The sequence below is a fragment of the Cucurbita maxima genome, unplaced genomic scaffold, assembly GCF_002738345.1.
Source record: "Cucurbita maxima cultivar Rimu unplaced genomic scaffold, Cmax_1.0 Cma_Scf00041, whole genome shotgun sequence".
Taxonomy (NCBI): domain Eukaryota; kingdom Viridiplantae; phylum Streptophyta; class Magnoliopsida; order Cucurbitales; family Cucurbitaceae; genus Cucurbita; species Cucurbita maxima.
Genome location: NW_019272057.1, coordinates 647,514 through 663,658, shown reverse-complemented (window position 1 = coordinate 663,658; position 16,145 = coordinate 647,514). Strand labels below are relative to the sequence as shown.

Genomic DNA, 16,145 nt, shown 5'->3' with positions numbered 1-16,145 from the left:
AGTTCTAACCAAAAGAACCCCATTTTCAGATACACAAACCAAAGGTCATTTATTCATCAAAATCGTTCCCAGTTTCTTAGTTTAAACCCATAAGATAGAAACCCCATCGAGTTCTAATTAAGTTTTTGTAAATTACAGCAGGTGAATGGTGTCTGAAGAAAAATTTGTTGAAGAGAATTGGTGTTATATTAATAGGTGATAATACGAGGAAAGTTCGAGGCTATTTAGGTCGGTGCAAAACATATTGATGACCGAGGTGAAATTTCAACTTCCTACCTTTAGTTAATTGAAACCCCTCTCCTAATATTATTTCGAGACCTCTTAAAAAAATTTTCTCAGAACCATGTGAGTGACAACAAAAATATGCTAAAAAGACGAACGTTCCCTTGTAGAGTCAATCTTCACTTTTAATAATAGTTTAAGTCAAGTGAGTAACATGATCATATCAAACTTAGCAAGGGTCGAATCCGAATCCAAATCCAAATTTTAGTGGTCGAATTAACTTGTATGGTAAAAGATTTCATTTCTTTCATGTCATGACTCAAATTAACACTCACATTAACCTCTATTCAAGTAGCTATAGGGTGAATTCTCTTTTGGCTGCCTTCTAGTTTCAACGACTCCATGATTAACCATGGTACGGTTAGGAACAAACCCAGGCTGATTCGAATCCAAATGATCCAATCAGAAGCACAGGGTGGGCTTGTCAGCAGTGACCATGTCTGCCACGTGTCATGAGTTCATTCGGTGGAAGCTCCATATGTGGAAGGTGGGATCCACGTGGGTGGGCCAGCTCACCGCCCATTCCAAAAGCGATATAACCTCTTCCCAACTTTTTACACTCCTTTGGGGTTCATGGCCCCCACTCTCGTCCTCATAATCTTTAGGGATCATTTTTTTCGACGTTAAAATCATTTTTATAATGTTCAAAATTATTTAATATATATATATATATATATATATATATATATATATATATATAACGAAAAAATAACTTAAAATTTATTCTTAATTATATATTTTATTTTTTAAAAAAATATAACGAAGGTGATCTAATTATTATAATATATCATCACATTATTATCTTTATTTTGATTCTTTATATGTTCGAGTAAATAATATTAATAATTATTAAAGAAATAAAATTCCATTAACGATTGGTTTCAGTTCGGGTATTTGAACGAGCTAGAATAAAATTTTACTTTTATTATTATTATTATTATTATTATTATTTATGAAATGGTTATTGAAAGTTTTGGCCAATTTGAAGTCTTGGTTGGGAGGTCGACATCGTCAAGTAGAAAAGGGATGGCTGCGTGCTTGGATGGCCTCCACCTCACCCAATCACACTCATCATCCATAGACTTTTTTGCCATGTGGCGGCCAAGTGGGCACCTTGTTTTCTATTCTCTTCATCATCCACCGTTCATCATAATCAACATTCAAAAAGTGGGTCCCTTCCTTTATGATGAGTCAATTTACACACACCATTCCATATGCCACGTCAGTATCTCATACGTTTCGTCGACGGAATTCCTTCTGCGTTGGCCTCCACCTCCTCGGGCCCACTTCCACGTCTGCCATCTCAATGATTTAAAAAATATACATATATATTTGAAATAATAAAATCAAAACTAATAAGTCTAGTTTAAAAAATTAAATATCTTCACAATTTTTAAGACAAAAGTGAAAGAACCAACTCGACTATGTCTCACTAAACATATCAACTATCTATCAAAAAGATAGATGTGAGATGCGTAACGGGCCAAAGCAGACAATATATTTCGAGCGATGTTGCAATAAAACATAGGGTAATGGGATGGTGTCAAGGTGACAATAACGACGATTTGCTCATAAAAAAAACTGTGTTACACATAAATAAACTAATTACTGTTCAATCTGTCAAGAATTTTAACGATGAAATCTTATTAAATCATAAACACGAAATTCTAACCATAATTTTTTTTTTTCCATTTCGATTAAAAATTACTCAACTATTGAGAGAGAATGAAGCATAAATTTATTAATGAGGTTTAGATGATTAAGGCAAAAGAAGAGCTAATTAAGGGGATGATTGATTATAAACACACAATCTTTCACTTGAAGTTGTTTAGCAATTTAAAGTAAATTATGTTGTTGATTTTTGTGAGAGGTAAACTGTCAAATCCCAATTGTTTTTTGATGTGTCCCCACATGAACACACTTTCAGTTCTATATATAATCCACTCTCCTTCATCATTCTTCCATCCCACCATTTCTTTCTCTTCTTCAATTTCTCTCTCTACTGCAATTTTACCATGGCCACTGCAGAGGTAAATCTTGGGTCCTGCTCTGTTTTTCATGTTTAGTCAATCTTCTGCTGATACGATGTTAATTTTCAGGTTGTAACACAGGAGCCAGCTCTCCAAGAAGAAGTAACAGAGGTGGAGGTACCACCGTTGAAGGTTGAAGAGGAGGCACCGGCGGCAGCTGATCCACCGGCGGAGGAGGTGGCAAAAGAAGAAGCGGCTGAAGTGGCTGAACCCCCTGTTGAAGTTGAGACCAAGGAAGTAGTAGCAAAGGAGGAAGAAGAAGAGGCAAAGGAGGAGGTTGTGGAAGAGAAAAAAGAAGTAGAAGCAGCTGAAGTTGAGGCGGAAGAAAAAGAGGAAGCGCCAGCTGAATCGGAGCCGGCGGTGGCGGAGGAGGAGGAGGAGGAGGAGGAGGAGGCCAAACCAGAGGCTGAGCCAGCGGCGGAAGAAGAGGCTGCGGAGGTGAAAGAGACGGGTGCAGAAGAAGCAGAGGAGAAACCGGCTGAAGAAGAACCGGCAGCTGAGAAGGCTGAGTGAAGTTGTGTAGAGTGTGTGTGTGTATGTCAAGTTTAAGCGGTTGATTGAGTGGGGAAGGGAGTGAATAAGGCAAAAGGGTTATAGGGATTAGGGGAACTTGTCTTTGTTTCTTTGGATGTTTGTTTGGAATGCAATATTTTTGCTTCTCATAATGTGTTTGTGTACTTCATATAGCTTTGTATGAGCTTTTTTATGACCAACTTCTGGGCTGTTGGCCTACCAAGTACTTGTTTGATACTCCTGCTGCCCTCTTAGATTGGGGTAAAGAGCGGTAAGTGCGGTAGAGAGTGACAAAGGACTTGCTCGGCTGGAAATGACAAATTCTTTTAACAACCCATTTCAAAACCTGTTTCAAGGTTAATCCTAGAATAGAGATTAAATGACATCTTTTCAAAACAACTGAATACTCCGACCATAACCTAGAGAAAGACTTGAGTAGGTCATCAATATGTGATCCCTCGTCGGTTGGAGAGGGGAACAAAATATTTCTTGCAAGGGCGTGGAAACCTCTCCCTAATAGACGCTTTTAAAATCGTGGGACTAACAACAATATATGATGGGCTAAAACAAACAATATCTGCTAGGGGTGGACTTGAGTTGTAGAGCCCGACATCGAGCGGTGTACCAGCAAGAACGTTTGCCCCCAAGGGAGAAGATTGTGAGATCTCACATCCGTTGGAGAGGGGAACGAAACATTCCTTGTAAGAGCGTGGAAACCTCTCCATAGTAGATGCATTTTAAAACTGTGAGGCTGGCTACAATATGTTATAGGTCAAAGCGGACAATATCTACTAGCAGTGAGCTTGAACTATTACAAATGGTATCAGAGTCAACATCGGGCGATGTGACAACGAGGATGCTGGCCACCCAAGAGGTGGATCGTAAGATTTTATGTTCAGTTGGAAAGGGGAATGAAACATTATTCGCATGAGTGTAAAAACCTCTACCTATCAGACGCATTTTAAAACTGTGAGACTGACGAGGATTCATAACCGTGTAAAGAAACATATCTACTAGTCGCCAACTTGAACCTATAATTTATATATCAAATTTATGTCGTAATTAACTAAAAGCCTATAATTTTTTATTACACTTTCAACCGACGGTCACATTGTTGAAGGCACACAGAACTATGACGGCGGCTAATTTTTGAGAGGAGGACATGCTCATCCACGTATTTCAACTAAATCAATCGGAACAACTGATTGGGCTGGGCCTGACATGGGGCTGTGAGGAGCCAATCCGACGATCAAGTAGAAAACATTCGAACCATGGAGGAGGTTTCGTTTCTTTCCCGTCGGAATTCTGAGGTGCAGGGTAATTTCAATTGTTCTTAACAAATGACCACTCTGTTTTCAAAACTCGCGGTGGTAAGAGGCGGAGATGGTGTGTACGTAGCGGCCGTGCCACTAAGAGCCACAAAGGGCCCAGCCCAACTCCTTGCTTCCGCTGCTTACTCTTTTAACATCTGGGATTTGCAGCATTTCATGGTTATCATCGCACCCCCGTCCCCAACTTCTCGCTCTCAGGTTTGTTTTATTAGATTATTCGTTATGCCTTCTGCACAAAGAACGATTTAGTTTGAAATTTGAATTACCCACCTCATAAAAGTGGTTTTCGAGACGGCTTGTGCAATTTCTTAGCTAATTTATGTTGAGGGTGCTTTTATGGATGGATTGATTGGCGTTTCTTGATTGTTAGAGATGATTGCAGGCTTTGGTTTTTGATTTCCAACCTAAAGATCCGGAAGATATACAAGTTGCTCTGGCTGCTCTTTCTGGAAAAGCAGTACCAGGTCTGTTGTGCAATTGATATTACTCTTAACTCATTGTCATAGGATAGTTTTCATTCTGATCCAAATGAAAATTATGGGGTTCAAATTATTGTTTGAACAATGTCCAAACTGATGAATGAATGCTTATTGCAGTTCAATTCTGTGAGAGATGTTTGAAACAGACTTATTTGCACTGTTTTTTGTGAAGTTTAATGTTACTTCAATTGGATGTTTGTTCATAAGTCTTTGATTTAGAAGGGCTAGTGAAGTTATTAAGTGACCAATGATTTGGGGAAAGAAAACAAACTAAAAGAAAGCTGCCAAAGGGTGGCATCATTGGTTTGAGTTTGCCACTTTTTGTGTTCATGCAAACTTCTACTCTAACCGCAAGTCCACTGCTAGCATAGGTGGTTCTTTTTTGGACTTTCTCTCAAGGTTTTATAACCCGTATGCTAGGGAGAGGTTTCTACACTCTTATAAAGAATGTCTCATTCCCCTGTCCAACCGATGTGGAATCTCAAAATTCACTCCCCTTCAAGGCGCAACGTCCTCATTGACACTCATTCTCCTCTCCAATCGACCAATGTAGAATCTCACAATTCTCTCCCCCGGACGTTGGGGATCTCATAATCCATCCGCCTTTGGGGCCCAATGTCCTCGACTCTCTCCAATTGACTAATATGGTATCTCACAATTCACCCCCCTTGGGGTCTTAGCATCCTCGTTGGCACACCACTCAGTGTTTGACTCTAATACCATTTGTAACAGTCCAAGCCTATCGCTAGCAAATATTGTTCGCTTTGGCTCGTTATGTATCGCCGTCAGCCTCCCGATTTTAAAACGCATTTGCTAGGGAGAGATTTTCACACCCTTATAAGATTCTTCGTTCCCCTCTCCAACCAATATGAGATCTCTTTTACTACTACACAACTTATTATCTCATTACTCCAATGTAATAGAACTTAAAAGCTCAGGCTATAACTATTTTCTTTATTTGTTGTGTTATCTACTTTTTGCAAATATTTTCAAAACTCGAGCTTTGTTAAGAAGATGAAAATCATTGCAAATAAGGGTGAAAAAACAAACACAATTTCAAAAATTAAATGGTCATCAAATGGGCTTAGTATTTTTCTTAACCACATTCTTGGAATTTTCTGTGGAGCATTCTTCTACTTATTTCTATCATGAGCAATGAACTGAAAATCAATTATCTGCACTGTAACAGTTTTATAACTTGGTGTTAGGAGTTGTTCGTGAAAGGAAGTTGTCGAGGCTGCCAAAATACAAATGTTCATATATTGGATCGTCAGAAGCAAACGCTGTAGAAGTCGCTCGTAAGTTCAATGAAAGTTGGGATACTAATTTGAAGATTGGTCTTCATGACTGCAGAGACTACACAAATGGTAATACCAATTCCTTGTCTCAATCTTCCATCGTGTTGATTTCTTTCTCAGTCATCTTAAAATTGAAACTTGAACATTATATTTGTCTGGTTTGGAAGGCTTGGTTGAGGCTCTGCTTGGTGAAGAAAATGTGTTGGAGTACCTTAGACAGAATTCGTTTAGCATTGAATGATGTACAATTCATCAATCTGCACACTAGAATTTGTCATATAATAGCACTTGATCTACTCTGAATGGTTACTTTCTGTATTAAAAATAGTTGCCTTCTATCCAGTTTGCTCTGTGGCTGCTTGTAAATGAGGTGATGTAATTTGCAGAGAGAACAATTTATTTCCACTGGTCTACCTGTTTACTTTTTTTTGTCCTGCTGTTTTCTTGCTTATTTCTTTAAAACGATAAAGAAAATAGTGATAAAAGTCGGTGAAAGTCGATTTGTAACAGCCCAAGCCCATCGCTAGCAGATATTGTCCTCTTTGGACTTTTCTTATAGACTTCCTCTCAAGGTTTTAAAACGGGTCCGTTGGGAGAGGTTTCCACATCCTTATGAGTAATATTTCATTTCCCTCTCCAACTAACGTGGGATCTCACACGATCAAAGTAGTAGAGGGATAGATTCGAGCGAAAGCCAATCGACGAAATGTGAGTTGAGAGCTAGGAAGGAGAGACGGGAGTCTGGCAGAGAGGGTTGAGCCTGACATGACTCATGGGAGGGTCTAGAACTCATCTTATGCTAAGAAAAATGCTTGCCTTTGAAGTTTAGCTATGATTTTAAGAAGTATAACCCCAAGTAAAGAGATTTTATATAAAACAGTGAGAATTGATAAACTTGGGACACTACCAAAACAAAGCTCTACTAATATATGTATAGGAACTATAATTTAAGGGGTAGTTTCATAGCTTTCTTTCCTTTCTTGTTCATTGTTGATATCTAATTTTTTATATTCTTCTTTCTTAAGAACGACAATCGACTCGAAACTCTTAGTAATAGCAACTTAATCACAATTGTTAAGGGCACAGAACTCTATTAGATTTGTCTGCTTTGTTCTGCTTGTATTATACTACCATAAGCTACACAGAAGCAGAAGGGAAGATTGAAAAGATTTGAAGAAAACAATTAGTTTAATTCTAAATCATAATGGATATGTTTCAGAACATAGTATCGATCCGATTCAAGCTTCCGAAATGAACAACAGTTTGAAACCAATGGGGCATGCCTTCAAAAGCAACATCCTTGAATTTCCCAGTATTTGGATGGAAAAGAACCAGAGCTCTGTTTCTATACTCCAACAAAATCTCTCCGGTTTTCAAAATGCAGAGAACCCTCACAATTCTGCCTCGAAGCACGATCTTCGACACCTTAAACGGTATCTCTGCTTCTTGTTTAAGTGCTTTTGGCATGTATGTTCCAATGTTGAAACTTTTAACCCAAGATTCCTTCACTCCATACTCTTTCATGACCCAAATCTCCATTTTGCCGTAAGTGCAGTAGACAGCAGCAGAGAGACAGCCATTTAGAATCACTAAATGGTAATTGTTTCGACTTAAGCTCCCCAAATCCGGCTTTGGGATGTCAATGAATTGCTCTGTTTCTAAGTCAAATGAGACAATGGCGCGACCGAGATGGTGCCGTGGAGGCAGAGAAACCCAGTGGAGTCTGCCATTGACAACGGCTTGAGGCTGCCCTTGAGCTAGATGGTGGTAAAGTTTGCCGATGCTTCTCCAATTGGAACTTCCCAAAGTGAAAATTTGAACTTCAGAGTGGCTAAAGCGTCTCTGTATACGGCGAAAGCCTCTGGCATAAACAATGGTAAGCACTTTGAACTGTTTAGTTTGTGGGTGAAATCCAACGCCACAAACCACATCCGGGTTCGAAAATTCCTTGGTTTTGGGGAGTTCTAAGTAATCTCTAGTAAAGGGGTTGTAAATAAAGAGCTTGTCATTGTAAAGAGAATCAGATAAACAGAGGAAGCCATGACATGAACCGACCACATCGTACTCGGACATTGTAGCTGAAAAAGGAGTGAAAATCCTCTTCACTGACAATTTCTCGTCTCTGAAATCAGGTAAATCAACGAAATAGAGCTGATTTCTGATGGGGTAATCACAGTGGAAGATTAAGCAACGAAAGTTATGATGATCATGTACAGAGTTGTGTAGGTCAAGAACTTGTGGGTGTTGAGCCAGAAGCCGCCATGACCTGCAAACGTATCTGAACTGAATCAGAGATGAAATGGGTAAGCGAGAAAGGATGCTGAGAAGAACATCGTGAGGAAGATTATCCATTTGGTGAGATTGTTCTTGAAGATTGAGCCTCTTGTTGTGGAGACGAAGAACAGGGTTTGAGGCCATGATCGACATGGTAAAGGCGAAAGGAATAACAGAGGGGTTGAAACTGAATGGATTGAAGGAAAAAGCAAAGAAAAAAAAAAAGGGGAGAGGAGAGAGATGGATGATCAACAAAGTGGACTTTGGTGAAATCAAACCAATAATCAAATGGAGACGGAAATTACAAGGAACCAGTGTTCTTCTCGCTCGTGGGATCCACTTTTTCGTGTATATTCTTCGTGTCATCTTATGATCATTAAAATTAGATCAACTCAATTCAACTCAGTTGGATTATGAACTTAATTATATTTGGATATAATTATTTATATATATATATATGATATTTCTATTATTATTTATTCTTATGCTACTTTTAAAATAATTTTTATAATTAGATGTTCCATTTCATTATTTGTTTATTTATTTATTATGGGTGATATCTATTTCAATTGGCGACTTAAGAAAGGAGAGAGATTGAGATTGTCTAACTTAATTTGAGCCGTTGATTAGATTAAACGTGGACCAATTCCAACGCCTCAGCTTACCCAATGTGAGGCAGCCACGTCATCACCCATTACGTGATCGATGAAAGCACGCCTTCAATTTTATAACAACCAAATCGTTTTTTAATATAAATTAGAAATATGGAGAAAATATTAACGTTGTTGAATATTTTTAGAAAAATAGTACGAATAAAAATATTTAAATGATTTTAAACGATTTGAGCTTCATAATCATATTTTATTTATGTGTTATTATAAAAATGTTATTTATTTCTTATGTCGTTTTAAATTTTAAAAAATATAAAAATATTGATGAACAATGTCGACCCAAATTTAAAGCATTAAATAATTTTTTAAGAAATTTTTAAAAATTGCTGTGAGTTTGGTTAGTTGAATGTCAACATTCTTTTTTTTTCTTTTAATTTCTTGTTTTTACAAAAACAAGAGACTTGACTTCGAGGCCTAACTTCGTATTGATTAACTAATAATTATCATAATTATTTTAAAAATTAATTCATAAAATTCAAATGGAAAACATTTATAATCCGTCCATCACTTATTCTTATTTATTAAAAAATATGGTAGGATATAGTTAGGTAGTAATCATATTTTTTGGTTGGATAGTCGGGTATGTTTCAAAAATTCAATCCAACTTAAATCGAAAAGAAGACTTAATCCAACCCGACCTTCAAATCAATTACCCATCTACGCTGCAAACCACCACTACCATGTCACTCACTGGACTTTCTTCACTCCCCGTTCATGGTGGCATCTGATTCTCTGTTAACCATCGATGACATACATTAGGTCATATTGATATAGAAGTAGAGACAGAGAGAATAAAGTGGGTTTTCTTTTTTTTCTTTTTCTTTTTCTTTTTCTTATATAAATATATATTGTCTCCCGATGAACTAAGGATAGATGAAAAGCTATGTGTATAAATTTTAATTCATGTATTTATATTTTTTTTTATCTAACCAACCAATTCTCGAACAAAGTTTTGTCTTAATGTCTACAAAATTAAATTAGAATTATAGCGAGAATAAAAATTCAAATAGAAAACAAAAATAATATGTAATCGTAAGAGCACGCAACATCTAAGTAAATGAAGGGTCGATATTACATTAAGTGTAATCCCGTTAAGAATTTTTTTTTAAAAAAATAGTAAATGAAATTCATATAAATCTGAAAAAAGAAAGAAAAAAAAAGTTTAATCGGGAAAATATGGCTATATAGCATTAACTTGGGCCATTTTTGCTTACAGGCCCATTAAAGCCGTATTGGGCTTTCTATATTGAAGCAAGAACAGCCCATTACTTTCTAAGCCCATTTCCGTCCGTCGGAGATAAAGTTAGACGATATTTGTTGAAAATGCGTTCGAATCCTATCTTTCACATTAGAACACAATTTTCTCCTCTTTTTTTTTGTCTAATTTTTTACAACAATTTTCTCACAAACCAAAAGTTAAATCATAAATATAAACATCAATATCAATATCAAAATCCCCACTAAAAAGTCAACAAAATATAAAATCAATATCATCTTTAATCATGATAAGAACGGATCATAATAATTCAACAAATTCTATGTTTGATAATGCCGATCCTCAAAATCATGTTCCGACTTCTCAACGTGCCTCTCCTTCTTTTTGTATGTTAAATCCAAACATATCAAAAGTCAACTACGTACAACTATGTTTAAACAGGTCATTTGGTAAGTTTTATTATTCTCATTTTTCTTTTTTATTGCCTATATGTCTTGATTGAAAGTAGTAATTTTAGACACTGGGTGGGTACGAAGGAAGGAGGTGATATGAGGCGTAGATAAACAATTTTCATCAATAGTAACGATAATTAATCAATATTTTTAAAACTATACCTCATTAAAGTCACATCAATCAAACTAAGAAATGTAGAACTTTTGCTTGAAAAAAAAAAAAAAAAGTTCTAACATATCCTTTTTCTTTTAACTTTTTTTTTTTCCCTTTTTCCTTTCACTTTTTACTCTCAATTTCCAAAGGAAGAAGCATAAAAGAATCAGATGTAAAGCAATTTAGAGGAAGCAAACAAGGCTCTGTTTCAGCTGTCAAATCTGTTCATGTTCTTCACAAACAGTGTTCCTTAATGGAATTCACCTGGGAAGCCACAGAGTGATGAGGCTGCCCCCATTTTCCTCTTCACAGCCCCATTTTCAATGCCAGCAGACATGTCCTAGTGCATGACACAATACCTATTCCAAGCCACACCGCATGCTCAGCAGATTCCAAAAGACATATCAGAAAATTAGAACACAAAAGGAACCCCAGAAAACAGGGCACTCAGATGAGAAGAATCTGAGATTGTTCCTGTTCCACCTTTCATAAATCATCAACATTCAGAGCAGCAGAAACTAAAAGCATCAATCAAACAAGAATTTCAAGTCGGTTAAGACAACGAATTTGTGGTTATAGGGAGCCGAGATGGATATCCCTTGAATGTTTTTTTTTTTCACACAAACAGTTCAAGAAAAAGAGGAACTCTGATACAATCTGTTCACAAACAAACCAAAATGATGGAACAAAGAGCATTCCTCAACAAAGCTCACAACTTTGCCTAAGGCGTTACTACTACAATTATGATGAACTTGGACTTGAACTTGAAAATCAAAAAGGGTGACCTTAATTAAAGGGGAAAAGAAAAAGGCTTAGTCTATCATATTTTGTGGATGCCCACCTCACTGAAGATGCATGATGATGATACATATTTTGCTATACTGCCGCAATCTGATTTTACATCTCACTCATATATAAGAGGAAAAAACAGAAAAAAAACCAAAAGAAAGAACAAATTCTAATCAAAACTCAAACCTGGACACAAAATCCCAAGTAGCTCTAAATACCTTTAAGATTGGTTCTCAGCATCTGCACTCAGTTAGCTTTAGATAATTCTTCTTTTTCCTTTTTTTTTTTTTTCTTTTGTAGGGTAATTGAACTGAATATTCTATGGATTGGCCCGCAACTTCACATGCTTCACCAATTATCTTCATCTACTATGTTGACATATCCGATCATTCCTAGGTAGTGTTTCCTGAAGCAAAAATGAGGAGGAGACTGCAGTTAATATCAGAGAATATTCTCTCACTCCATTTCTAATGCATCTCATTTCCTTTTTACCATAAAAGTACATATATATAAAAGGAGGAAAAAGAATAACACTACAACGAGATCATTCAGCTTCGGTATCCTAAATTCAATTCAACATCACAGATAATCTGATAGCGTTTTGTGATTTCAGCTGACACTGGTTAATGAAAGCGTTCAAAGAGGCTATACTAAATTTACTTAATGCCCAATATGCTCGTTAGGACACTGTAAATGCATAATTTCACTACTCAACTTCAGGTTTGAGTGATAATGTGAGATCCCACATCGGTTGGGGAGGAGAACTTAGTATTCTTTATAAAGGTGTGGAAACCTCTCCCTAGGAGACGCATTTTAAAAATCTTGAGGGGAAACCCGAAAGGGAAAGCCCAAAGAGAACAATATCTACTAGTGGTGGGATTGAGCCATTACAAATGGTATTAGAGCCAGACATCGAGCGATATGCCAGCAAGAAGGCAGAACCCCGAAGGGGGGTGGACACAAGACGGTGTGCCAACAAGGACGTTAGGCCCTGAAGGGGGGTGGATTGGGGGGTCCCACATCGATTGGAGAAGGAAACGAGTGCCAACGAGGACGCTGGATCTTAAAGGGGGACGGATTGTGAGATCCCACATCGGTTGGAGAGAAGAACTTAGAATTCTTTATAAGGGTGTGGAAACCTCTCCATAGGAGATGCGTTTTAAAAACTTTGAGGGAAAGTCCGTAAGGAAAAACCCAAAGAGGATAATATCTACTAGCGTTGACTTGGGTTGTTACAGATAATGAGCATGTGAAGGAACAACCATGCTTATTAGTGTGTGTCAAAGATGCAAAGACGAAAATTCTACCAATGTCCTAGAATGAGTTAAATACTTGAACATGTTGAGTTAAAATGAGTGAGCCGCACAGCTTCTGGCTCGCATATATGCACATGTGAACACACACAGCATACAAACAGGACCAATAAAAATTCAATAATCATATACAAGGGAATGAGAGAAATAAACTTATCCACTCCTTTTTTCTGGTAACCCAAGAAAACAGCCACTTAAGCCAGACATTGCAACAATACAAACCAACATGCAGGAATAATGCTTTAATTCCTCATATCTAACGTCATTAGACAATATATTATCAAACACAAGATCCAGGCACCAAATATCTCCCGTGTGAGATCCCATGTTGGTTGGGGAGGAGAACGAAACATTCTTTATAAAGGTGTGGAAACCTCTCCCTAGAAGACACGTTTTAAAAACCTTGAAGGAAAACCTGAAAGGGAAAGCCCAAAAAGGACAATATCTGCTAGCAGTGGGTTTGGGTCTCTACATCCAGACATTCATGATAAAGTTCATTGGGAGCTACCAATCATTCTTATAACAAAAAGGACAATATTGAGCATACATCTTGCCCACTCTGACTATATAAAAGAAAATGTAGAAATATGGCAGCTAACTTAACAATATGAGTTTTCTTGGTTGGCAACTCAAAACATTCATGTATACCATTGAAATGAGCTATGATAGCTTTCTGTGAGATGCAAAAACAAAATATAATTCATGAACTGAGCATTTGGAAAACAAAATTCATCACGAGAGAAACTGGGAGATACGACTAAAACAAATTGAAAGAGGCATTGCATAAATTTTGAATCATTGGCTCTAACCTCTGCTCGACTGCCTCCTATTAACGCTTTGACCACCAATGAAACCAGGAGAGCTTCTGGATGAGACATCTGAAGCAGCATTGCCAAGTCCATAACCAATGGGTCCAGATCCATCTCTTTCAAAATTGGAAGGTCCCCACGTGGGATCGCTGTAATTAGCACTGTAGAAATCGGCCAAGGACCCGTCAAAACCAACAGAGGTAGAAAATGATGACGTTGGAGGCAAAACAGTACTACTGTTCCTCCCATACCCTCCAGCTCCAAGAGTATAACCACTGTCAACACCTCCATAATTTAGACTCCCGGAGTTACTAAAAATATGATTTCCTCCCGCTTGAGACGAGATTCCAGAACTACTCCAGTTAACTCCAGAATTGGCAAATGCATTTCCTCCAATGATGCCGCTTGCTGATCCCAAATGAGCATTGGAATTGGCAGAGTTTGAACCATTGTTGAGCCCTCCACTTCCCCACAAGTTTTGAGTTGCTGAGCTGAAGAAGGATGAGTTTCCTCCATTGCCACTTTCAAAACCTATGTTGCTAAACCTATCAGAATTACCAGTATAATACGGGCTCAGTCCCCGCCCATAGTTGAGATTATTGGCAAAATTGGAAGCTCCACCGTACCCCGGGTTTAAACCAATCTCAAAGTTCACTCCCATTCCATAACCTGAACCGAATGGAGTGAATACACTTTGACCACTAGAAACCGGACTAAATCTACCATCCATTCTAACACCATAGCTTCCAATTGTACTAGAACTGTACCCCTGAGTATAACCATTAAGGAAGCTATTGACCCTACTCTGACCATAATTGTATCCACCAAGTGGACTACGGCTAGGACCTGGTGACAACTCTTTCGGAACTGCACGCTTAACTTCAACCATTTTTCCATTCAGTTCATGGAAAGTCTTGATAAGAACCTTATCTACTGCGTCTTCGGAATCATATGTAATAAACCCGAATCCTCTGGGTCGAAGAGTATTGTGGTCGTACATCACCACAACATCTGTAATTGTCCCAAATTGATCAAAATAGCTCTTGAATTCGCTCTCTGTAACAGTCGATGCTAAGCCCCCAACAAATATCTTTTTAGTTCGTCCAGCACTAGGAGAAACATTAATGGTACCACTGGTTCTACCTACAATGTTCTGGTCATTCCTGGGAACAGCCCTTTTAGCCTCAACCTGAGGATGAAGAAAACTCAACAATGAAGCTCGAGTTCAAATAGCACAAAAATGGCGAATGCAGACTATTGTTGTGATTGAAGGCAAGCTGAAACACTAATATGGAAAAGAAATTCAGTCTTCACGGAATCAAAAATTTCGAAAAGGAAGAAGATAAATACTCAACCAAACGTTTCGAGTTTCGAGTCATAAGCTATCTTTGCAGGTCCTGAGATACACATCTAAGGTTTAACACTCACCATTCTTCCATCAATATTATGCTTCTCCCTTACAACTCTATCTGCAACATTTGGATCAACAAAAACAATAAAGCCGAAGCCACGACCGCGACCGGTGATCCGATCCTTCATAATCACAGCTTCTACAACCTCACCAAAGGCACTGAAATACTCTTTAAGACGTTCTTCATCAGTATCCCAAGATATTCCACCAACAAATAACTTGCCGCTATCAGTTTGCATTTCCTTTATCCTACAGACCACAGCAACACAAGCCATATCACTCAGATGTCCATTAGATGCAGGTAGCATTCATACATTTCCACCCGATTCAAATAAAAAAGGAAAAAGAATTTTAAACTCCCAATATCGATTGCAGATGTTAATATAATGAACTGGGGTCGAATTTCATGACCAAAATTCGTGGGGGGACAAAATCAGCTATGGCGATTCATTCTAGTAGAAGATCGGTGTATAAACATAAGCTGAAGAATTGTAATCCGTAAGTTCATGAAGCTGAAAGAGAAGGAGGAAATTGAATCAAATGCGGGTGAATAACAAATCAATAACAGAAGCAGTACCTTATTTGAATCAAGAGGCAATCCAGGAAATGTATATCCCGAGAGAACAGATATTGTAAAAATCAATTTGGGAACACTGGATCCATCGTCGATCAATTGCTCGACCGAAAATTCAACAAACCTGAGAAACCCAGAAAACATTTGAATCAAAAGAAGGATTAACGGGATCCAAACTGAATTGAATTCCTCCGAAGATCAAAAATGAAGTCCAGATTTCCATAAAACCGACCGATTATCGAAGACCCAGAAAGCCAAATCTGGCAAAGCTAAGATCTGAGAGGATGCACGATGATAAGGACAGCGAGAGATGACATTTTCATCCTTCTCTGTAAATTATGTCCCGAACTTTTCCTTAAGAATTTGATTTCAAATCAAATTCGGTTTCCAAGCAGATCGGGAAATTTTATTTATGTTTAAACAAATCTGTACACTACAAAGAGAACGAACGTGAGAAACATAAAGCTTGTAAGTGTTAGTGTCACGGCCATAGAAGGGAAAATAGGTTGTGTGTGGACAAGAGTAGTGTTATACGCGAGTTGGCCATTA

General features: G+C 37.7%; 4 protein-coding genes across 5 annotated transcripts; 2 read left to right on the top strand and 2 right to left on the bottom strand.

The window, feature by feature from the left end:
• The first annotated feature begins 2,196 nt into the window (after nucleotides 1-2,196).
• LOC111469887 (fibrous sheath CABYR-binding protein-like) lies at nucleotides 2,197-2,994 on the top strand. The gene is made up of 2 exons (XM_023115352.1): nucleotides 2,197-2,312; nucleotides 2,382-2,994. Exons 1-2 carry the CDS (start codon nucleotides 2,298-2,300, stop codon nucleotides 2,823-2,825), a joined length of 459 nt encoding a protein of 152 aa, XP_022971120.1. The 5' UTR covers nucleotides 2,197-2,297; the 3' UTR covers nucleotides 2,826-2,994.
• Nucleotides 2,995-3,991: 997 nt separating this feature from the next.
• On the top strand, nucleotides 3,992-6,363 carry LOC111469884. Its single transcript, XM_023115348.1, has 4 exons — nucleotides 3,992-4,354; nucleotides 4,539-4,620; nucleotides 5,844-6,002; nucleotides 6,101-6,363. Exons 1-4 carry the CDS (start codon nucleotides 4,166-4,168, stop codon nucleotides 6,172-6,174), a joined length of 504 nt encoding a protein of 167 aa, XP_022971116.1. The 5' UTR covers nucleotides 3,992-4,165; the 3' UTR covers nucleotides 6,175-6,363.
• Nucleotides 6,364-6,980: 617 nt separating this feature from the next.
• Nucleotides 6,981-8,445, bottom strand: LOC111469822 (F-box protein At3g07870). The gene has a single exon (XM_023115260.1). It carries the CDS (start codon nucleotides 8,358-8,360, stop codon nucleotides 7,149-7,151), a length of 1,212 nt encoding a protein of 403 aa, XP_022971028.1. The 5' UTR covers nucleotides 8,361-8,445; the 3' UTR covers nucleotides 6,981-7,148.
• A 2,337-nt stretch (nucleotides 8,446-10,782) lies between these two features.
• LOC111469799 (heterogeneous nuclear ribonucleoprotein 1-like) lies at nucleotides 10,783-16,121 on the bottom strand. 2 transcript variants are annotated; one of them, XR_002714921.1, is made up of 6 exons: nucleotides 15,829-16,121; nucleotides 15,600-15,720; nucleotides 15,040-15,271; nucleotides 13,612-14,800; nucleotides 11,708-11,895; nucleotides 10,783-11,059 (listed from the first exon to the last, which is right to left on the bottom strand). XR_002714921.1 is itself a non-coding variant. In XM_023115229.1 (5 exons), the coding sequence occupies exons 3-5, from the start codon at nucleotides 15,259-15,261 to the stop codon at nucleotides 11,882-11,884; spliced, it is 1,425 nt and encodes a 474-aa protein (XP_022970997.1). In that variant the 5' UTR covers nucleotides 15,262-15,271; nucleotides 15,600-15,720; nucleotides 15,829-16,121; the 3' UTR covers nucleotides 11,252-11,881. The 2 variants fall into 2 exon arrangements, 1 of the variants encoding a protein (XP_022970997.1); XM_023115229.1 differs by lacking the exon at nucleotides 10,783-11,059 and having other exon boundaries at nucleotides 11,252-11,895.
• Nucleotides 16,122-16,145: the final 24 nt, after the last annotated feature.

What these genes read in the sequence shown, in the direction of transcription:
- LOC111469799 (XM_023115229.1), bottom strand. Translation starts at nt 15,261, where the DNA reads ATGCAAACTGATAGCGGCAAGTTATTTGTTGGTGGAATATCTTGGGAT. An exon ending in ATAATATTGATGGAAGAATG is followed by an intron (nt 14,801 to 15,039) that starts GTGAGTGTTAAA and finishes CTTCATCCTCAG; the next exon opens with GTTGAGGCTAAAAGGGCTGT.
- LOC111469884 (XM_023115348.1), top strand. Translation starts at nt 4,166, where the DNA reads ATGACCACTCTGTTTTCAAAACTCGCGGTGGTAAGAGGCGGAGATGGT. An exon ending in CCCCAACTTCTCGCTCTCAG is followed by an intron (nt 4,355 to 4,538) that starts GTTTGTTTTATT and finishes AGATGATTGCAG; the next exon opens with GCTTTGGTTTTTGATTTCCA. An exon ending in TTCTGGAAAAGCAGTACCAG is followed by an intron (nt 4,621 to 5,843) that starts GTCTGTTGTGCA and finishes ACTTGGTGTTAG; the next exon opens with GAGTTGTTCGTGAAAGGAAG.
- LOC111469822 (XM_023115260.1), bottom strand. Translation starts at nt 8,360, where the DNA reads ATGTCGATCATGGCCTCAAACCCTGTTCTTCGTCTCCACAACAAGAGG.